The sequence below is a fragment of the Heloderma suspectum genome, chromosome 13 (assembly GCF_057233095.1).
Source record: "Heloderma suspectum isolate Gila_16-S chromosome 13, 16-S_ref, whole genome shotgun sequence".
Lineage (NCBI taxonomy): Eukaryota > Metazoa > Chordata > Lepidosauria > Squamata > Helodermatidae > Heloderma > Heloderma suspectum.
In genome coordinates this window covers 5,391,278-5,410,850 of record NC_139470.1, presented here as the reverse complement: position 1 = coordinate 5,410,850, position 19,573 = coordinate 5,391,278, and the positions used below count along the sequence as shown (strand labels likewise).

General features: G+C 44.0%; 1 protein-coding gene across 4 annotated transcripts in view; it reads right to left on the bottom strand.

Moving 5' to 3' along the window:
• The window catches only part of RHOF (ras homolog family member F, filopodia associated), a 30,100-nt gene extending 19,043 nt beyond the window's left edge, over positions 1 to 11,057 (bottom strand). For all 4 annotated transcript variants that reach the window (XR_014785776.1, XR_014785777.1, XR_014785775.1 and 1 more), the window contains exons 1-4: positions 10,601 to 11,057; positions 5,540 to 5,627; positions 875 to 984; positions 19 to 153 (exon numbers count right to left, since the gene is read on the bottom strand). Coding sequence is in view for 1 of the 4 variants with exons in the window: in XM_084820144.1 (XP_084676270.1) it covers positions 19 to 153; positions 875 to 984; positions 5,540 to 5,627; positions 10,601 to 10,762 (495 nt within the window). In the remaining 3 variants the exon portion in view is untranslated. The remainder of the gene's footprint in view (positions 1 to 18; positions 154 to 874; positions 985 to 5,539; positions 5,628 to 10,600) is intronic.
• Between the last annotated feature and the right edge of the window lie 8,516 nt (positions 11,058 to 19,573).

Genomic DNA, 19,573 nt, shown 5'->3' with positions numbered 1-19,573 from the left:
ATTGCTCTGCATATTTACCTGGCTGTAAGTGATTGGTTCCTGCTCAGCTGAGCGGAGTTTCCGTAGATGTTCTTTGTCCTTCCGGAGGTCCGTTTTGCAGCCCACAAGTACTATGGGGATACCGCGGCAGAAATGGTTCACCTCATGGGACCACTACCAGAGAGAGGGAGATCAAAGTGTTTAAACTTCATTAGATGTGACAAACAAGAGCAGTAAATACTGATGGAAACATTCTTGAAGCTGAACTACGAGAATGCAAAATGATCAAGGAGATGGTAGAACAAATAATTAAAACACTTTTTAAAATGCAAAAATAAAACTGAGCAAAACAAGAGACAATGGATCAATCCTAAAAACGAAACAACAAAAATTACTTAAATGCCCCAGATAAATAAAAAGGTTTTAGCCTTTAACCTACCTATCAGGCATTCCATAAACATGGTGTTACCAATGAAAAGGCCCTTCTCCAGTTGACGCAAACCTAACCTCTGGTGTCAGTGTGCCCAGAAAAGGGCCTCAGCTACTTACCTTAACTCCATGGGCAGATTCACGTGGCGGGAAGGGATCCTTTGGGAGTCTGGATTTAAACACTCCACTATATATGGTTTCTACCTATCTCAAGTTTTTTTTAAAGTCCTAAAATTAAAACAAAGATGTGAAGAGAGGCTTATACATGCCAGGCTGCAAATTTAGCCTCTGTAAAGTTGAGAAGATGGGAGCAGCTTAGCATAACTGAATTCACACAAAGGCAACTTATTTCTGCAAAGGCTTCCCTGAATTTGTGGCTCGGTGGCGTGGGGAAGAGGAGAAAAATGACTGACTTCAGAACTACCTTTTGCTTTGAAGAAGCAAGCCTTCAACAAAGGCCTCTTACCTTAATTAATACATTATCAAAGCTGGTAGGGTTCATGACATCATAACAAATTAAAACCACGTTGGTGTTCTGATATGACAGTGGTCGTAGGCGATCATAATCCTCCTGCCCTGAAACAGAGGGGGAGAGTAAAGGGCTTTTATTTGAATCTCTTCTCTGTCCAGTTGCTTTGGGTGATAGTGAGAAGTCCTGTAAAACAGGAAAGGGGACCCATTATTCATTCTCCCCTATGGCTTTCACCTAACTTGAATACTAGCAATCAGTGCTCTCTACAAGCTTAAGCCAGTTTAAGTGCCATGGCTTCCCCTCAAGTATAACTTAAGTTTGCAGGGGATGGGTGGGTGTTACCAAGCTTTAAAAGAATTTTCAGCAATTTCACAAAATTACAGTTCCAGGGTTCCCAAATTGTTGTAAGGTAGATGTATCCTCTAGAAAACTGGCTCAATTAAAAGGAAACTGTCTTCTCTGAGTAAAAAAAAAAGAATGAATTATCTCCTTTATTAAGAGTGGTAGTTCCCCCTTATTGTAGTTACAAAAGTTAAGTAAATCACTTGATTCCTAATTGTTGGGGGGAAATGGGAGAAATCTGTTTCATGTAGTTATTCCTCAACTTCCCTTGGTGATTCCAATACGTCTGAGACACCATATCTCTGTGATGTCACACACTGAAGGCGGCTTCTGTTGGCCAAGCTTTGAAAGGCACAAATAATTGGAGAAATCAAAGTGTTAATTCTGGTGGCCATGCTCATCAATTTGGGCTTCCCATGATTACTTAGAAGGTGCAAGCAAAAATGTAATCAAAGCAACCCAAAACTTCACTTGGTATGTGACTTCCTCCATGTTGCTGTGAAGCTCTGAATTTCCAAAACAGAAACCCATAAGGTGTGTGTGTACTCTGTGAGGTACTTGTACAGCACACCACTCTGCAAAAAAAAAAGTATCTGAAGCGCTCTTGGGCAGGAGTTGGGATTTGGGTGAGTGGTGTGCAAGTGTGTTGTGAGTCGTGAGCATAGGTGTGTGCGTGCCCCCGCCATCCCAGCAGACACCCCATGGGTGTGGATCTCTGGCTTAGGGTCATCTTTGGTAGCCTTCAGGCTACCAGGCAGAGGAGCTTTACAAAAGTTGGCTGTAAGACCTGAAATGACTAATGCCCACCATGTGCATTAGTCTGAAGGCTGCCAAAGATGACCCTAAGCCAGGGATCCACACCCATGGCGTGTCTGCTGGGATGGCAGAGGCACGCACACACCTATGCTCATGACTCATACAACACACTCGCACACCACTCACCCAAATCCCAACTCCTGCCCAAGAGCACTTCAGGGACCTGGAACCCGCTTTGAGCAGATAAAACCAACACTCCCCCAAGAAAACCCACTTCTTAAAGCACCCAACCATTGAGGAATCCCAGCTCCTAGCCCTGCTCTTGTTGAAGGATCTTCACATCCCCCACTCTAGAACTTCTCGTCTGGATTACTGCAATGCATTATACGTGGGTTTGAAAATGGTCCGGAAACTTCAGCTGGTCCAAAATAGGGCAGCAAGATTGTTAACAGGGACTGGCCAGCGAGCTCATATTACGCTAGTACTTTTTCAGCTGCACTGGCTGCCAGTCCATTTCCGGGCCTGATTCAAAGTGCTGGTATTAACATTTAAAGCCCTTAACAGCTTGGGGCCAGCTTACTTGAAGGATCGCCTCCTCCCATATGTGCCTGCCCAGACCTTAAGATCATCGTCAGCGGCCCTTCTCCATGAGCCCCTGCCAAAGGAAGTGAGGCGTGTGGCTACTAGGAGGAGGGCTTTTTCTGCTGTGGCACCTTGGCTCTGGAACGAGCTCCCTAGTGAGGTTCGCCTGGCACCTACATTGTATTCCTTTCGGTGCCAAGTGAAGACCTTTTTATTTTCCCAGGCATTTTAGCTTTCTAGACTTTTAGCTTTGCTGTTTTAAATCTGTATTTTAAACTCCGGCACTGCTGCTAGGTTTTATTATGGTTGTATTGTTATATTGCGGTTTTAATATACTATATCTTTTAAATTGTTTTATTGTGTGCTGTTTGGTTTTAATTTTTGTGAACCGGCCAGAAAGCTTTGGCTATTGGGCAGTATAGAAATAAATAAATAAATAAATAAATAAATAAATAAATAAATAAAACTTTTCCAGAAAAAACACGGCCGGGGGGGGGGGGGATGCTCTAGCAACAGGCTCTGTGGTGCCTGCCATAGAAGCCCCATCCCTACAGCATCCTAGGAAGCAGGCAGCAGCCTTCAAGCACTCTTTCGTAGGACACTCCGGGGATGATCTAGGAATGAGTCTTCTATGACATGAACCATAGAGCCCTTTCCTAGTGTGTTTTTCCTTTTTTCTGGGGGGCCGCCTGCGGACTGCATTTCTTGCACCCTTGCTGTAAGCTGCTGTCTGCCAGATTGCCAGAGATCAATAAATCCCCCTGTGGAGACGACCCAGAGCCAACCAATTCTACCGAAATCAACTAGGCTTCTTTCTGCATAAATGCATCCCTTGTCTCCTTTCTTGTCCTCCCCTATCTTACACCTTTTGCATGATAATCTGGAAAAAATGAAAGCGACAGCACAAAACATGCAGAGCAAGAACCGTTCTGCTAATATCTGTGACTAGTACAACCTGGGTTTCCTTGATTTTTATATATACACCCAGCTCTGTATCTGTGATTTCTTCCTCGATTAAGCCCCGAGTCATGTTGGATATGCCATGTTATATTTGCTCACTCAGCAGGAAAGCAAAGGTCAAGCTACATAAAACTTTTAATCTATGAAAATTACACAACTCTATCAGTGCTTATAGGGAGAGGTAAATAACATAACATGAGAAAGGGAGAACTTGCTCCAGGGTCAGGATTCCAGAGATGGGCCAGTACCGCAAAAGCCAGTGTCCTGCCATGCACACGATCTGTTGCCTTGGGCTTGGGAGCTGGTGATGGGGTGTTTGGCAAGCTGTCATCTCTGTCTCAGTCCTTTCGTTTGCAGGGCTGGCCCAAAATAGTTTGCTGCCTGAGGCAAAGAACAAGATGGTGCCCCATCCCATTCCAACTGCCTCACACTGCCTAATGGTAGAGCTGGCCCTGCTCACTTGCAACCATGAAAATGCTGCATTACCTTTACAGGACTGATCTACGGGTTCCTGAGATAAGAAGAAGCTCTTTGAATGCTCCAGACAGGGTTATAGCTAATGCTAGTTGGCAGCGGGAGAGAAGAGAATCTTGACGGGTCTGTGAGAATGTCTGCTTGCTTCTGTGTACAAGTCAGACATGTGCATCCTGTGGCTGTGCAGCCACAGGTAATCTGCCTGGCAAACTGGGGGTACGAGCTGGCTAGAAAGAGGCTGGGACTGCAGTAACCCACTCCACCACATTAGCGCCTCCACCCTTGTAGCAGTGAGAGCTGCAAAAATGTTGGGGGTGGGAAGGGAACAGGCTCCACAAGGCAGGTGAAAGAGCTCAGTATGCCTAGTCCTAAGGCATTCAGGGAGGAGGAACATCCCTGGATTATTCCCTATGTTAATGCACCATTTCTTGGGGACATGGTGTGTAAACACTGTCCCCTCACATGCTGGTTTTAGCGTCAGTGATTTTAGAAAGCTGTGTCTTTGTAAACCAGTGGTTTATTGAATATTCTACCTTCTGGTAACCCTTTGTGTCACGGTTATACTGAGAAACACCCACACACCTGCCTGTGAATGCCAGAATACTGCAGAGGATTCTGGGCATATTCTAGGAAGTCAGTTGGCTCGTGTGTTCAAGCTAGTTGGGGCTCCAGTGTTGACCCACATATATATATAGTTTATTATACTTTTCAACTGCCCAGTAACCCAAGTTCTCTGGGTGGTGTTCAATACATTAAAAACATAAAATACAAACAAAACAATGAATGAAAACAGCACATAATTTAAAAAGATAAAACCAGCAGCAAAACGCTTCAGTACATAAACACTCCCGCCTAAAACACTCCAGTACATAAAAGCAAAGTAAAACCAGCAACAATAAAAAGTGAAATTATCTAAAAGCACTAAAACCATTCTTAAAATGCCTGGGAGAATAAAAAGGTCTTCACCTGGTGCCAAAAAGACCATACCATAGGTGCCAGGTGAACCCCTCTGGGGAGGGCTTTCCACAGATGGGATGCCACCACTGAAAAGGCCCTCTCTCTTCTAGCCACCCACCTCCTCTTGTTTGGTGGGAGCAACTGGCCCCAGATAGCAGGCAACTTAGTGTCTGGGTAATTAAATATGGGAGGGGCTGGGAACATGACCTAGAACCCACCTACCACTCTCCTGTAGCTGCACATTGGCAGGGAAAGACTGGTTCTCATGGACAAGTTATCTTTGAGGGAAACTTCATTCTCCCTTGCTAATCCTCTCATTGAGGGACTTAAGCTTCTGAGGGACCCTCCCAAGTTCCTCAGTTTTAAAAGAAATGTTGTAAGTAGAATGAATGTAATCTCCTGTGTTGTTGCTAACTAACTTCTTTAAAAAACTCCTAATATTATGCAAGCTGCCACAACAAACCCATATATCATGTCCCACTGGTCCTCTTGCAGTCTCTTTCCTGCCACTGCAAGAAAACTTGACATTGCTGATACATACTTTTTAAAAAATTAGAGTAAGCAACATTTTCTTTCACGTGAGATTACCTGCAGTGTCGTATAAGTGTAGGGTCACTTCTTTCTTGCCCACAGTGACGCTGGTGGAGTATTTTTCAAATACGGAAGGAGCATATTGCTGTTAGGGAGAGACAATATTGTTAGTAAATACTGTGATGTTCCACAGCCCCTCTACCAGGTTCACATTGTGAGCAAGATTCTTTAAAAGTTCACATTTCCTTTCTGCAAAAGTAACCAAGATAAAGTTGTGTTTTGTGTTTTTAAAAAATAGACCTTAACTATCACTCCTGAGGATATAATAACCTGATTGTTTAGGTTTAGGAATTCACGTGCACATATGGCACTAAGATGGAGGGGCTTTCCAATCAAAGTTCCTTTCCTGTTAGAGTAAACAACAGCTTTCGCTATTGAACTGGTATTCAAGAGGTGGGTGAGGACCCACAAAAGGATGGCAGCCAGGCTCAGGTGAGTCATGGCTTTGAACACATGTGGCCGGTGGACTGTTTGATCTCTTCCTATTGGCCCGGAAGGAGAGGTAGCAGCAGGGCGGACCAGCACGTGCTCAAAACGAGAAAAGGAGAACAAGGCAGCTGCGCCTTCTGATTAAAACAGGGCTCTGCTTGCTTGTCAGTGGCTAAGCCCTGCAAAAAAAGCTTCTTTGCTTTTCCTTCACCCACCAGAAGCCTTGGCTGCAGGCCAGAGCATGGCACTTTGCACATGTCCAGAGCTGCACACACCCCTGGTGGACTGCCTCTGCCCCTTTACCACTGGGCTCTACCCCTTGAGTGTATGGGCTCTTGGACGTAGGCCCCATGTTGCAGGTTGGGGTTCTGGGTGGGTCTCAGCCCTTGACAAGTTGAAGAGCACTGCTCATTGTGACAGAGGGAGCATCTTATCTTGTTGATGGGAAGGAGAGTCTTTAAAACAAACACACCCACGTGCACATTAAAGGCATGTGCTGCAGAGGAGCAGTGCACAAACTCCAAAAGGAAATGGGGTGGGAGAAAGAAAAAGTGGGGGAAGAACACTTAAGCTAGATGGTCGGGTGAGTCTGAAAATGGGGCAGGTGTGTAGAAGCATTAGCACTGCAGGTCATGGACGCCATCCAATATGGCTCATGGCACTGACTGGTGCTTCCTATAGAAAAGGCAGCTGCAGCCATTGCATTTCTTGGGAGCAAGGGTCACTGCTGGGCAGCACTCGAACAAGAGTCCAAGTTGCTGATTGGGATTTCACCACAATGGAAGCGCTTCCTTGGGAAATGTTGTCTGGTTTGTTTATTATTGATTCATTCCATTTATAGCCTGCCTTTCCCTCCAAGGTGGCATACTCCTCTCCATTTTAAACTCACAACAACCCTGAGAGGTAGGTTATGCTGAGAGTTGATGACTGGCCCAAAGGCACCCAGCGAGCTTCCTGGCCAACTGGGGACTTGAACCCAGGTCTCTCCAGTCCAGCATTCTAATTGCTACACCACACTGGCTCTGATAACTAGCTGGCTCTCATAGTTTAGTCTCATAGCTAGCAGCACTTCTCTTCCCACCTACCCTTCACCGCATCTGTATAGGCCAATTGAAATCCACTGAAAAATGTAGTGCCATAGGCAAAATCTCAAATGACATCTTGGTTATAAAACAGAGCAAGTTTCTGTTCCTTATGTTTTTTTATTGGACCGGTACAGGCATAGTGCTGCTAAAAGTATGAACCAGAAGTTATCTGTATGGGGATTTTCAGTTATTGGGACTTCAGCATGCTGCTTTCACACACTTACGGCCTCCAAACACTCTACCTCTTAATAAGTATTAAGTGTCCAACACGTCTTTTCAGCCTACAGGCATCGCTAGAACATTCCAAAGTCCAGGTTTTGCAACTGGAATGAAGGTAGGCAGACTTTTGCAGCTACAGGGTGATATCTGTCTGCAGAATCGTGCCTTTTAGGCTGAAATCCTACACGTTTACCTAGGAGTAAGCCCCACTGAACTCAGTGGGACTTACTTCTGAGCAGATGTGCACAGGATCGTGCTGTTATGTAAGTTGCAACCTTTTCCTTGTAACTAAACCCTACTGGATTCAAAAGGCCTTCACGGGTACATCTGCATAGGACTGTAGCCTTCACTTTATTCTGTGAGAGATGCATATTGAGACTTCTTGGTAACTGCTGATGGGCTGTATTTTGAACTTGAGAAATTAATGTTCTAGCTTAGCTGTCTCACTAGGAGTGGGTATCAAACCCGCTAGTGACTTCTACCACTACCACCACCTCCTACCCAACAAATGATGCAATAGTGCCATATTTATTGCAAAACCATTTATTTATGGAGTTTGCAACCTGGTTTAGTATGTCCTCAGGCTGGGGCAGTGCTGGGAAAGATTTTGTGACATCTCAAAATTTCTGTGACATACACAAGTGCGCAACCCTCAAATGTGCTAACAACTAAAGCTGTGGCAGGAAGACCATCGTCAGCACATCCTGCCACCGTGTGGTTTAGATACAAGTTGAGGAGTTTCCTGAGATCAAGCCCTAGTGAAAACCCGTTTGCCCCATTACAAATGCTTCTACTGGAAGCTATAATTGCAGATTATATTTGGTAGCCCCAACCCAAGCTCTTTTACCGCTCTATTTTAAGTTTTTTCCCTACCTTAAACTAACCTCCAAAATCCAGCTCAGTGAATATGAGGGGAAAAAGCCCACATGGACTTGACAGTCCATGTGACTGACAGTCCCATGAAGGTACTTCAGCAGACTTTTGGTGTCTGCTCTACAGTGCTACTCACTCATAGTGCATGACTCACACTCCCCTTACAGTATTGTGAAAAGGAATGGAGAAACTTAAAAGTCTGACCAGTTTTTAGAAATTATATTCTTATGGGTGAAAGAGTGGGTGGATTTTGGGACACTCTTATCAAATTGGTGGGGGTGGGAGTGCCTCTTCAGACAGACAGCTGTCTGAAGTGCTTTTATGTCCTTATATGTGTGCCTATGGGCATATATGGTTGGATGTAGTGTTAGAAAGGCCTGATGTCTAAAGGTACTGTATAGTGAGTCTTCTCAATAGTTTCAATGGGAACAGGAAATAGGTTGTCTGGATGGTAGACTGGCTTTATGTGTATAGGTTTAAACAGAGAATGTATCTATGCTAGATTCATAGAGCTTTTGTGGGAGTGCTCTTTCTTACCTGATTCCAAGGAAACAATCAACACCCTTGAACACTGCCTAAATTCACTAATGGACTGGATGGGGGTGAACAAGCTGAGATTAAATACAGAAAAGAAAGAGATGCTGTCTGTCAATAGAAAACCTGGCTTGGGACTGGGATTCAACCTGTTCTGAATGGGGTTGTGCTGCGCCTAAAAGATCAGGTCCACAACTCGGGGAGTGCTCCTGGATCCTACACTGTCCTTGGATCTTCAAGTGGCAGCAGTGGCAAGGAGTGCATTTGCACATTGATGTCTAGCGCACCTATTGCAACTGTTCCTAAATCAGATTAATCTGGCAGCAGTTATCTATCCCTTGGTTACTTCATAGTTAGACTACTGCAATGGACTCTTAGTGGGACTGCCCTTAAAGAGCATCCGGAGTGTTTGTATATTGCCTTGATTGGCTTCAGAAAGGCAGTACAGAAATACAATAAATAAATTTTAAAAGCCATTTGACTCTTAAAAATTAAGCCATTTGTGGGTCTGGACGGAATATACTATGGTTTTCATGGGTCTCTGTGTATCTTTCAGATGCTCTGCAGAGCTGGGGGAACCTATTGTATGGAGTTCTGTGTACAAAGCTCTGTTCTATAGTCCATGAACTGCAGAGAAGGTTTCCGTATTATCAAATGGGGTTCTGTTCTATGGCCACCAAGGGGCTGGTGGCTTATCTACTCTATGAAATTCCTTATTGTTTATGCATTTCTATATAGCTGTTTCTAGTCTGTTGCATTCCACAGGTGTGGGGGAAGAATTTTGGAAGTTTTGTTGAGGTGGGGGTTTCTGTCTAACCCCAAGCAGTGATTTCCATTAGACTGTAAGAATGTGGGTAGGTGTGCATCTAGTTTAAGAGATTCTAAAGGGATCGGTATATCATATAGTTTTATACTTTTGTGAAGGTGCCTGTTCCCTATAAACCACTAAACTTGGGTTGGAAGGAGCGTGTTTGCTCTTTTTCCACGGGCGTTTTGCCAGTTGAAGTGCTTGTTTAAAATTTGGTATTTTTCCTGTCAATTTCAATTGCTCTCTCTCTTTGTAAAAAATAAATATTTTAGTCAACTTTATATTGTTTTGCCTGCAAGCTTCCTGGAGCAGAGAGGTGTATAAATATTTTAATAATAAAACGCTAATCTTGCATCAGCTTCTAGTGGACAAGGGAGTGGGGAGAATAGAGGAGAGAGAGTATATCAAACTTTTATTTTGGACATTTTATATCCCGTCTATTAAGAGGTTCTCAGGGTGGCTGTTTAAAATTAATGTTGGTCTTGACGGTTTTTTCCTACTTTTACACCAGCCTTCCCCAACCTGGTCCTCTTCAGATGTTCTAGATGACAACTCCCATCATCCCCTATCATTGGCCATAGTGACTGGGGATGATGGGAATTGTACTCCAACAAGTTGGGGTTTTGGCCTGGGACAGGCCGTAAAACCAGTCAATAACTGTGATTCTTTTCACAGAATCTTCTTCCTAGAATCTTCCTCACAGAACCAAATACCCCCAAATTGGACAGATGTTTTGGGTGACAACTCCCACCATTCCTTCCCATTGGCCATTCTGGCTGGGGCTCATGGCAGCTGGAGTCCAAAACATTTGGAGGGCGCCAGGTTGGGGATGATTGCCTTCAAACAAGGGTGGGCAAAGTGTGGCCCTCCAGATGTTGGGCTGCAACTCCCATTATCCCTCACCATTGGCTATCCTGGCTAGGGCTGATGGGAGTTGCAGTCCTACAACACCTGACGGGCACAAGTTGCCCAAGGTGCTGATGGAAGGTTCTGGAATCCCAAGAGCCACCTTTCTGGCGCGGAGCGACCAAGGAGGGGAGAGGGGGCCGTGAGCTGTGATTGGTTGAGGGAGGAAATAAAGCCTGAGGGGAGACTCTGCCCGCTACTCACCTCAGGGAAGGCGCCCTTCGCGTAGACCAGCAGCAGCGACGTTTTCCCGCAGCCCCCGTCGCCCACTACCACCACTTTCAACTCCTCCCTTTTCTTCTTCTTCCCCACCTCCTCCTCAGGCGGGCGCTCGTCTTTCCCCGAGCCCCCGTTCGCTTCGGCCATGAGGAGAAAAGCGTCCCCGCCTCAGCGTAAAAGCGCGGGAAAGGAGGGCCGCGGCCTGAGGGGAAAGCGAGGCAAAGGCAGAGAAGCCCCCCCCCCGATGGGCCCCCCTTTCTCTCAAGCCGGCTCTTCTGGCGACGTTGGAAGCAGCCTCGTGGGCCGCGTCTCGGTCGGTCGCTCCGTCCGTCCTTCTGCGGCGCCGGGTTGAGAGAGAGGAAGAGGCGAAGGATGCGGTTGGGCCCCAGCGCCGCTTCTCTGAAGTGAAAGGCGCTCTGGCTCAGCAGCACCCGAGGGCCTCTTCCTCCTCCTCCAACACTTTTGTTCTATTTGACTTTTAAAAACGGGTGGAAAGCATTTATTATTTAAAAACAGCGCGCCGCCAACATACGTAGCGCTGGACAAAGTAACACCCAGAAGTCAGGTCTCTGCCTCGAGGAGGTTACAGTATAAAATTCCAACGCCAGGGAGTGGTGCTAATGATGATAGAGGTGAGGGTTAAGTACGAGCAAGAATAAAATAATCACACTATATTTTTATCCTTCTTTTCCTCCAAATAGCTCAAGGTGGTGGGCATCATGTGTGGTTTCACCCACCCACGTTTTGTGGTACGCCTAAGGATGCTTGATCTTATTTTTAAGAGTGCAAATCCCACAGACTGAGTTAGGAAGAGAACAAAACGTTTTAGAACTGTGCAGAAAATCCCATGCCTGTCATATTTTTAGTGCTTTTTAAAATATTGCTATATTTCTAACAGTATTCTTGCATGTTACTGTTTTAATGTTTGTATGCAGATATGTCTGAAAGGCAGGGTATAAATTATTAGATAAATAAATAAAAGGTGGGAAAGCCCCTCCCTGGTCCCAACTTAGATCCCCTCCCAGCTTCATACTTTGCATATTAAATGGGGGAGAGGGGTTTCAATCCCCTTATTAACCTTTCTAATAACTAGACTACATTAAATGCTTATTTACTTATAAATGTTGTATGCGCCAAGATGGTTGGGGCAGCATACATCAGTTCCCACACTTTTTTTATCATCACAACAACCCTGTGAGGTTGGCTAGGAGAGACTGTCTGATTCAAGGTCAGGCAGATTGCTTCATGGCTGAGCAGGGTCTTGAATCCAAGTCTTCCTGATCCAAGATCTGTACTTTTATGTCACACTGACTCAGTAGATATACTCTTAACGTGCTTTGGGAGAAATTCTTCTCACACTGAGGATCCCTGCCTGTGGCAAGCTGTGCATGACATGGCAGCGTGTGTTCATGAGTATGCATGTGGCTGACAGATTGCATTAATCTAGGGTTGAGATGCATCAACATCACACTGAAGAAGTTTAACTTCTAGAGCAGGGATGGGCAGCTTGTAGGCCCAAACACCTGGAGGGCCACAACTCCCATCAGGCATAGTCAATGGTGACAGATAGTGGGAGTCATAGACCAAAACATCTGGAGGGCCACAAGTTGCCCACCTGTTCTAGAGCAATCAAGAAGGAGCTGAAACCTCTAATGTGGCAACTCACACTGACAACATAAAATCCACAAGTAACGGGGGCGGGGGGATACCTTTATTAGGATCAATTAAACATAAGAGCTGCTTTCTCCAACCTGGCGCTTTTCCAGATGTTTTGGACTTCAACTCCCATCAACTCTGGCCAACATGGCCAATAGTTTGGGATGATGAGAGTTGTAGCCCAAACCACTGGAGGGCACCAGGTTCGAGAAGGATGAACTAGAGCAATTATCAACCAGTTAAAGGATTTTTAATTTAGTTGTGACTTATGGGAAACTCACAAACAGGACATGAGGGCAATCATGGATGAGGGAGACTGTACTGCAAACCAACTGGCATTTAATAATAGCACCAGGATGCCCCAAGGGTACATCAGTAAGGTAACACTGAACCCTCTGGCTGGAAGAGAACTAGAACAGGAGAGATGTCTAATCTGTTCTCCCCTTACCTGGCCAGTCAGTCCCCTGCCATACCTTCTACCTGTAACCATTAAATGTCCTGCTTGTGAGCACAGGTCATCTGACTTGCTGTTTGGAAACAGACACTGAGGTGGTAGTATTTAAAGCCCCACCAAGTTTCTGTGTAAGATTCACTCCCTGCCCCCGCCCCCCCAAGTCTGGCTTCCTTACAAATCAGAATAATTGGAACCTTTAATTGTTCAGGCTAATAATAATATAAATAGATGTGGTTAATAGCAATATATGTAGCATGGATCATATTGCAAAATGTAACTTCTAATTCTGAAACCATATAAAGCAGATTCCAAAAACAATGGCTGGCTGCTACTTTTTTGAAGCCTCTCATACTCATATTGAAATAACAAGTCCAGAATAAATTTCACATTTAATGAAGCTGCTGGCTTGAATCAGTACTCCACAAGGTATTTTAAGATCACTCTACACATGGTAGCTAACTCCATGTGCTTTAGCCACCTTTTATTCACACCGTGGTCAGGGTCATTAAAAGCCCAACGTACCAATGGATTTTGCTTCCTTCAGAATTAGAATCTGACTAAAATAACTTGGACAAAATTGCTTTCCACTGAGGGTCACTTTAGAGTGTGGGTGTGAAGGTACTGTCATAAAAACACCAGTGATCCCCTACTGAAAATCAAGATGAATGTTGTGTCATCTCCCAGGATAGGAATTTCTAACTTGCTGCTCCTACAAGTCAAGTAACAGTTAAGGCAATCCCTTTTATAGGGTCACATAGTAATTAATACAATCTAAGTTGCAGTTGGCTGCGATGTATGAGAGGACCTTCTCTGCTTCATTTGCTTCCATTTTAGTTTTTTAAGGAAGAATTGTTTTTATTTATTGTTCTTAGACAGCCTGGGTGCTCCTAATGATGCAGAAAGATGGGATATAAATACTTTAATGAAATACGTGAAATTCTATGTTTTTCATTTAGTGTACTCTTCAGGTAGAACTTTGTTCAACCTTTTCCAGCGGAATTCCATACATGTCTACTCAGAAGTAAGTCCCACTGAGTTCAATGGGGCTTATCCCAGGTAATCAGTTATTGGATTGCACCTTTAATTGATTGCAAAGGTCTTAAGATGCAATGTTATGCATGTTTATACAGAAAGAAGCCCTACAACTCTGGAATGCTGGGAGTTGTAGGGATTTTTTCTGTCTAAACATACATAATATTGCATCCTTAATCTACTAAAATGGCACCTCAGATTAATTGGGCAACACTTGTTTTTTAAGTGCCATTTAAAAAAAAAACTACAGATGGCACGTATCATCTTAGATGGTACACATAAATGCAAAAGGATTGTTACTCAAATACCCTATGTAATATGTGATACAATTCTGCATTTATCTCCATAGTATAATGAAACATTTAGCGGGGTTTCTAATTTTGTTCCAACCAGCAGTCTGACAGATCATTTGAAACCTGCCACACCCACAAACTTTACTTGATTTCCAAGTTCACTTTACATTTCTCACTACTTGGTTGTGCTACTAGATGGCGTTCTAGACCTAAACAAAAGAACACTGCCAACAGAAGCCTACTTTCCCTAGGTAACTCAGCAGGGAAACCACCAGTCCAAGAAGCAAGAGGCAGAAGGACAAGGAGCACGTCAATTGTACAAAAAGAGCACGGGGCTAAGATCCAAGGCATTTTGTATTTATGTCCTGCACCCGACAGAGCTTCGGAGCTGTTTTCCTTGAATTACAGCCCCAAAGGCTGCAGGGCAAATCAATTCTGAGAACTACTGAGTTCCAAAATCAGCTTGCAATATTTGTCAAATATCCATTTGGCACATATGAACCCTTGATTATATATGAAGTAGCTCTCTGGATCCCAGTCATAGCAAAGAGAAGGAAGAACGAGTAATTTCTGACATACTGCCTAGGCTTTTTAATGAGAAGTCTAAATCATTTATAATACTTTCCCCATAGTACTGTTAGATTATGCTTTATGGTGTTTATTTTTATTTGTATTGTGCTAATTATGGTTTATATTAATTATGGATTCCTGTATTTTGTGTGCATAAGTCACTTTGACTTCTTTGCAGCGGGAAGTGAAATGAAGTGTATAAATTTAATAAATCAGGGGTGAGCAACTTTTTTAAAGTATTACAAACCATACAGCATATACCATTTCTTTTATGTTTTTACTCTTTTCCTTCTAGGAAAAGCTCAGAGTGACATAGATTCTTTCCCCAGTCTCTACTGTATCTGCACAATCTTCCCCCAGTCTCCATTGTATCTGCACAATGTTCCTGTGATGTAGCTTAGGATGTGATTTACCCAGGATCACTTGCTGAGCTTAATGCAGGGGTAGAATGGGAAACATTTGGCCCTCCAGCTATTCTGGTCTACAACTTCCATCAGCCCTAGTCACCATAGCTAATGGCAAGAGGGAACCATCAGAGCTGTAGGCCAAAACACCTGGGGTTTCCTACCCCTGGCTTAATGGCTGAGTGAAGATTCAAATCTGGATTCTATAAACTATGATTATGATAATAAAATCACTGGAACTAATGGAAAACTCAATCTTAATTAACTGTATTTTTATATCCCCTCCTTTTTATTCTTCTAGCATCCTCAAAGCAGGAATATTGACCAAGTCTACTTACATGCAGAATCAGTAAGTACATGAAGTATTCCAATTGTTTGCCAATGAAAAAGGCACTGCAATGGGTGGATTTCACAGCTATACCAGTTAGAACTCCAGTTAGCTTACGCCATCCCCACCCCCTCCTGTTATTACATATTGCTCAAAGATACTGGTAGTTTGTATTTAGCACAACATCTAAATGAAATCAATGTGACACAGTCAACTGAAATCTATCCTAAAATGACTTAATGAAAAGAGACTAGTAGTTATAGGGTTTTCCCTAATCTGTTCTTGCAGCTTCAGGGCAGTCATGAATCCATTGAAAGTCCAGAGTCTTTTTCACGGCCTCCATGTGGTCAGTAGAAACACATCGAAGTCAGTACTACAAGGGATTGCCTGCTTATGTGAACCATAGAATCAACACTCGCAGGAGCTCAGTAGGCCAGACAGCAGTTACATGTTTTATTAGAAAAATATGGGAAGGATAGGGACAAACATGAGAAGCTGTACAAATCACATACGGGTATACTTCTAATAGCTAATTTCTTACAGTGCAGTTGCATGGCAGGTTCAGGTGTCATGCTGGCCCTTCAGGAGAAAAAAAAATCCTGTTCAACCATTAACCTGTATTAGGGAAATCCAAGGTTTGTACACTACCAAGTACCCACCCAGGAGGCATGATTTTCCTTCTTCCTCAGCCACCAAGCCCAAGTATACAGGTACTTTCACCTGTAGTTTTACTATAACTAATGACCCCGCTAATAGCCCACCAGCATTATTTATTAGCAATTATCAGATCACTTGTTAACTTGTGTATTTTAATGACATGAAAATGTTTGCGTGCAACTCATATGCCTGTAAGGCAGGGCTGGAGAATATGGCAACTCCCATCATTACTTAGCACTGGCCATGCTGACCAAGGCTGATGGGTGTTGCAGTCCAGCAACATCTGGAGAATCACAAGTTGCCCAAGCTTGCTCCATGTGAATAGAACCATAGGTAACTGCCTTCCCACATCATCCAAAGCAGTTAAAACCCACCCTGGCCTGTTAGTAGCTCATACTACCTTGGGACTTCAGGTTTGCCTTTAATTTGTTCCTCTAGCCAAGCATACAGTGAATATTTTAATAAGCATTTCAATATATGGACATATATGCCATGTGTATTTTAATATGGGCAGAAATAACATCTGGAAGGCCACATGTTCCCCGCTCCTGCTGAAGTTAATGTGTACAAGTTTGCTCCTTGAACTGACAGACTATTTATTTATTTATTTCATTTCATTTCATTTCTATACTGCCCAATAGCCGAAGCTCTCTGGGCGGTTCACAAAAATTACTAGCTGGTTCAGTGGACAACTCTTTGGACACAAGAAGTTGAGTCAGTATTAGAACTGCAGCATCTAAGGACTTAAGCCCTTAAGGGTGCAATCCTAACTAGATAGGCAGCCACCTCCAACCTCAAAGGCGACCACCTATCCAAAGCAAGGCAGGAGAGGCACAGGGGGACCGTTCCCTCCACGCCTCTCCTGCCTTGCTATTTTTCACTAGACAGCTATTACGCACAGCTCTGCTCTCCTCGCCTTGGACCACCCCCCAGCCCTGCCCCTTTTCAGTTGCTCCACACTCCTCTTGCAAGCGTGGAGGATGGGGCTCCTCCACACTGCCTCCAAGGCAGCTCGGACAGGAGGGGCAGTCGGTTTTCCGGGAACCAACCTTGCAGCGCAGGCTCTGAGGTCGGTTCCCGGAAATGAGCATATCCTATGGCCCGCTAGACAGTGTCTAGCAGCCATAGGATTGCTTTCTAAACTACAAAAAAATAAATTCTTAAAAACCAGGCCCAAAAGCTGCAGTTGCACTACGTATGTACTACATCATGTTACTTCCAATGGTAGCTAGAGCGTATGTGATCCATTTATTCCAGGGTAGTGCTAAATACAGCACACAGGAAGTAGGCTGCTGCCTCTATCATAAAGTATGTAGGAACAGGGCCTCAAGTTTCCTGTGAAACAAACATTAAGCAATTTGGATTACATTACTTCCTCATTTATCACTTAATGTCATAAGACAAAGTTGTTGTTCTAAAGCAGGCATTCTTTCTCAAGCAAGAGCATGCTGTTTATTTCACCACTTGATTTTTGCAGTCTTATGCAAGTTTCTTTCTAACTTTCCAATACACAGATCATAGAATCATAGAATAGTAGGGTTGGAAGGGGCTTAGAAGACCATCGAGTCCAACCCCCTGCTCAATGCAGGAATCCAAGTCAGAGCATCCCCAGCAGATGGATGTCCAGCCTCATCTTGAATGCCTCCAGTGTGGGAGAGCCCACCACCTCCCTAGGTAATTGGTTCCACTGTTGTACTGCTCTAACAGTCAGGAGGTTTCTCCTGATGTTTAGCCAGAATCTGGCTTCCTGTAACTTGAGCCCATGATTCCGTGTCCTGCATTCTGGGATGATCAAGAAGAGATGCTGGCCTTCCTCTCTGTGACAACCTTTCAAGTACTTGAAGAGTGCTATCATATCAGTCTTCTCTTCTCAAGGCTAAACATGCCCAGTTCTTTCAGTCTGTCTTCACAGGGCTTTGTTTCCAGTCCCCTGATCATCTTTGTTGCCCTCCTCTGAACCCTCTCCAGCTTGTCTGCATCCTTCTTAAAGTGTGGTGCCCAGAACTGGACACAGTACTTAAGATGAGGCCTAACCAGTGCTGAGTAGAGGGAGACTAGATGTTTATGCAGAGTTTTCCTAACACATGGGTTTTAAAAGGGCAGGTCATACTTGCTCACAAACCGCAGATCCTTATCCAAAGGTAACATGGCCCCATCGTGACTGCTGTTCTCAAATTACTTTTTCTGGAATAATGTAAATAAAAGATGACTGAGATATTTGAGGATAGAAACATGGTTCTGCACAATGTTGTTTACTAGAAGCCTACAGCTAAAGAATTAGCAGGTTACTGACCTGAATGATGTAAAATTCAGCTCTTCTTCCCCCAACCTGTGTCTAGGTCTGTGTCTGCAGGCTACTATGCTGCAGTGACAAAAGCTATAACTAGTAGAGCTTCTCTGTCAGGCCAGGCCCATCAACTCCACATATCTTCCCTTGGTGTAGGCCCTCTGTGTAGGGTTACCTCAGTCCTATTTGCAACTCCTAAAAACATTAGGTCTGATCCAGCAAGTCTCTTAAGTCTCTCTAATCCAGCATCCTGGTTCTCAGAATGGCCAATAGAATGCTTCAGGGAAGCTTAGAAACAGTGTTTGAACACAATGCTCCCTAGGAGCTGGTATTCAATGGCATATTGCCTCTGGAGATTCTATTTAGCTTATCATGGCTAATAACTTTGTATCTTCCATGAATTTGTCTAACCCCCTTTTAAAGCCATCTATGCCACATCCTGTAGCATTTAATTCCCATCAATTAATTCTGCAGCATGTGAACTTTTCATTGGTCTGCCCTGCTAATTGTTTTCATTGGATACCATCTAGTTTTTGTACAAGAGAGAGAAAGTTCTCTCTCCAATTTCAGTTTCAGTTTTCTCAGATCTCTCCTTGTCAAGCCACTGTCCATATTACTCCTCCAGGCACCCTTTCCCCTTCCCCTCAACACATACAGCCCCCTCACAGTACTATGATTAGACATTTCTTGAGCGTCTCACCCCCTGGCCTGGTAACTTCTTGCCCTTTCCTTTATGCTTCCTCTCTCTCAGTCCACTCAGCACCCTTCCTTCAACTATTTTGCTTCTGAGCTCTGTTCCTTAGGTTTCCTACCTCCTGAGACCTTTTCTCCACTCCTCAGTCATCTCCCAAACAAGATTGTAATCCCAGCTGAACTGACAGCTTTACCTTCCCTCACAGAAGCTCAAGTGCAGACTGCTTGGTTTCTTGAGCAACTGAACATTACACCATTAATTACATCAGCTCAGCCAAAATCTGTATCAAAGACTTTTGCCCTCAAGCACAATACAACATTTAGCAGGCTGAACCTTTAGTGGTCAGAGTTCAAATCCCACATGAATTTATTGTGGTCTTAAGTCTGAGTACCCCTGCTTGCATTTTTAAAAAAAAAATTGGCAAGGGCAAAACCAAACCAGAGCATTTTGCACATCTATAGTTGTTATAATCCAATCACATACAGAGAAGTAAAGTACGAGCAGTATATCCCAGACTGGAAAATTAGCCTAGTGGTGGTGGATATGCTCTACCACCACTATGGTGGTGTACGTTCCACCACAG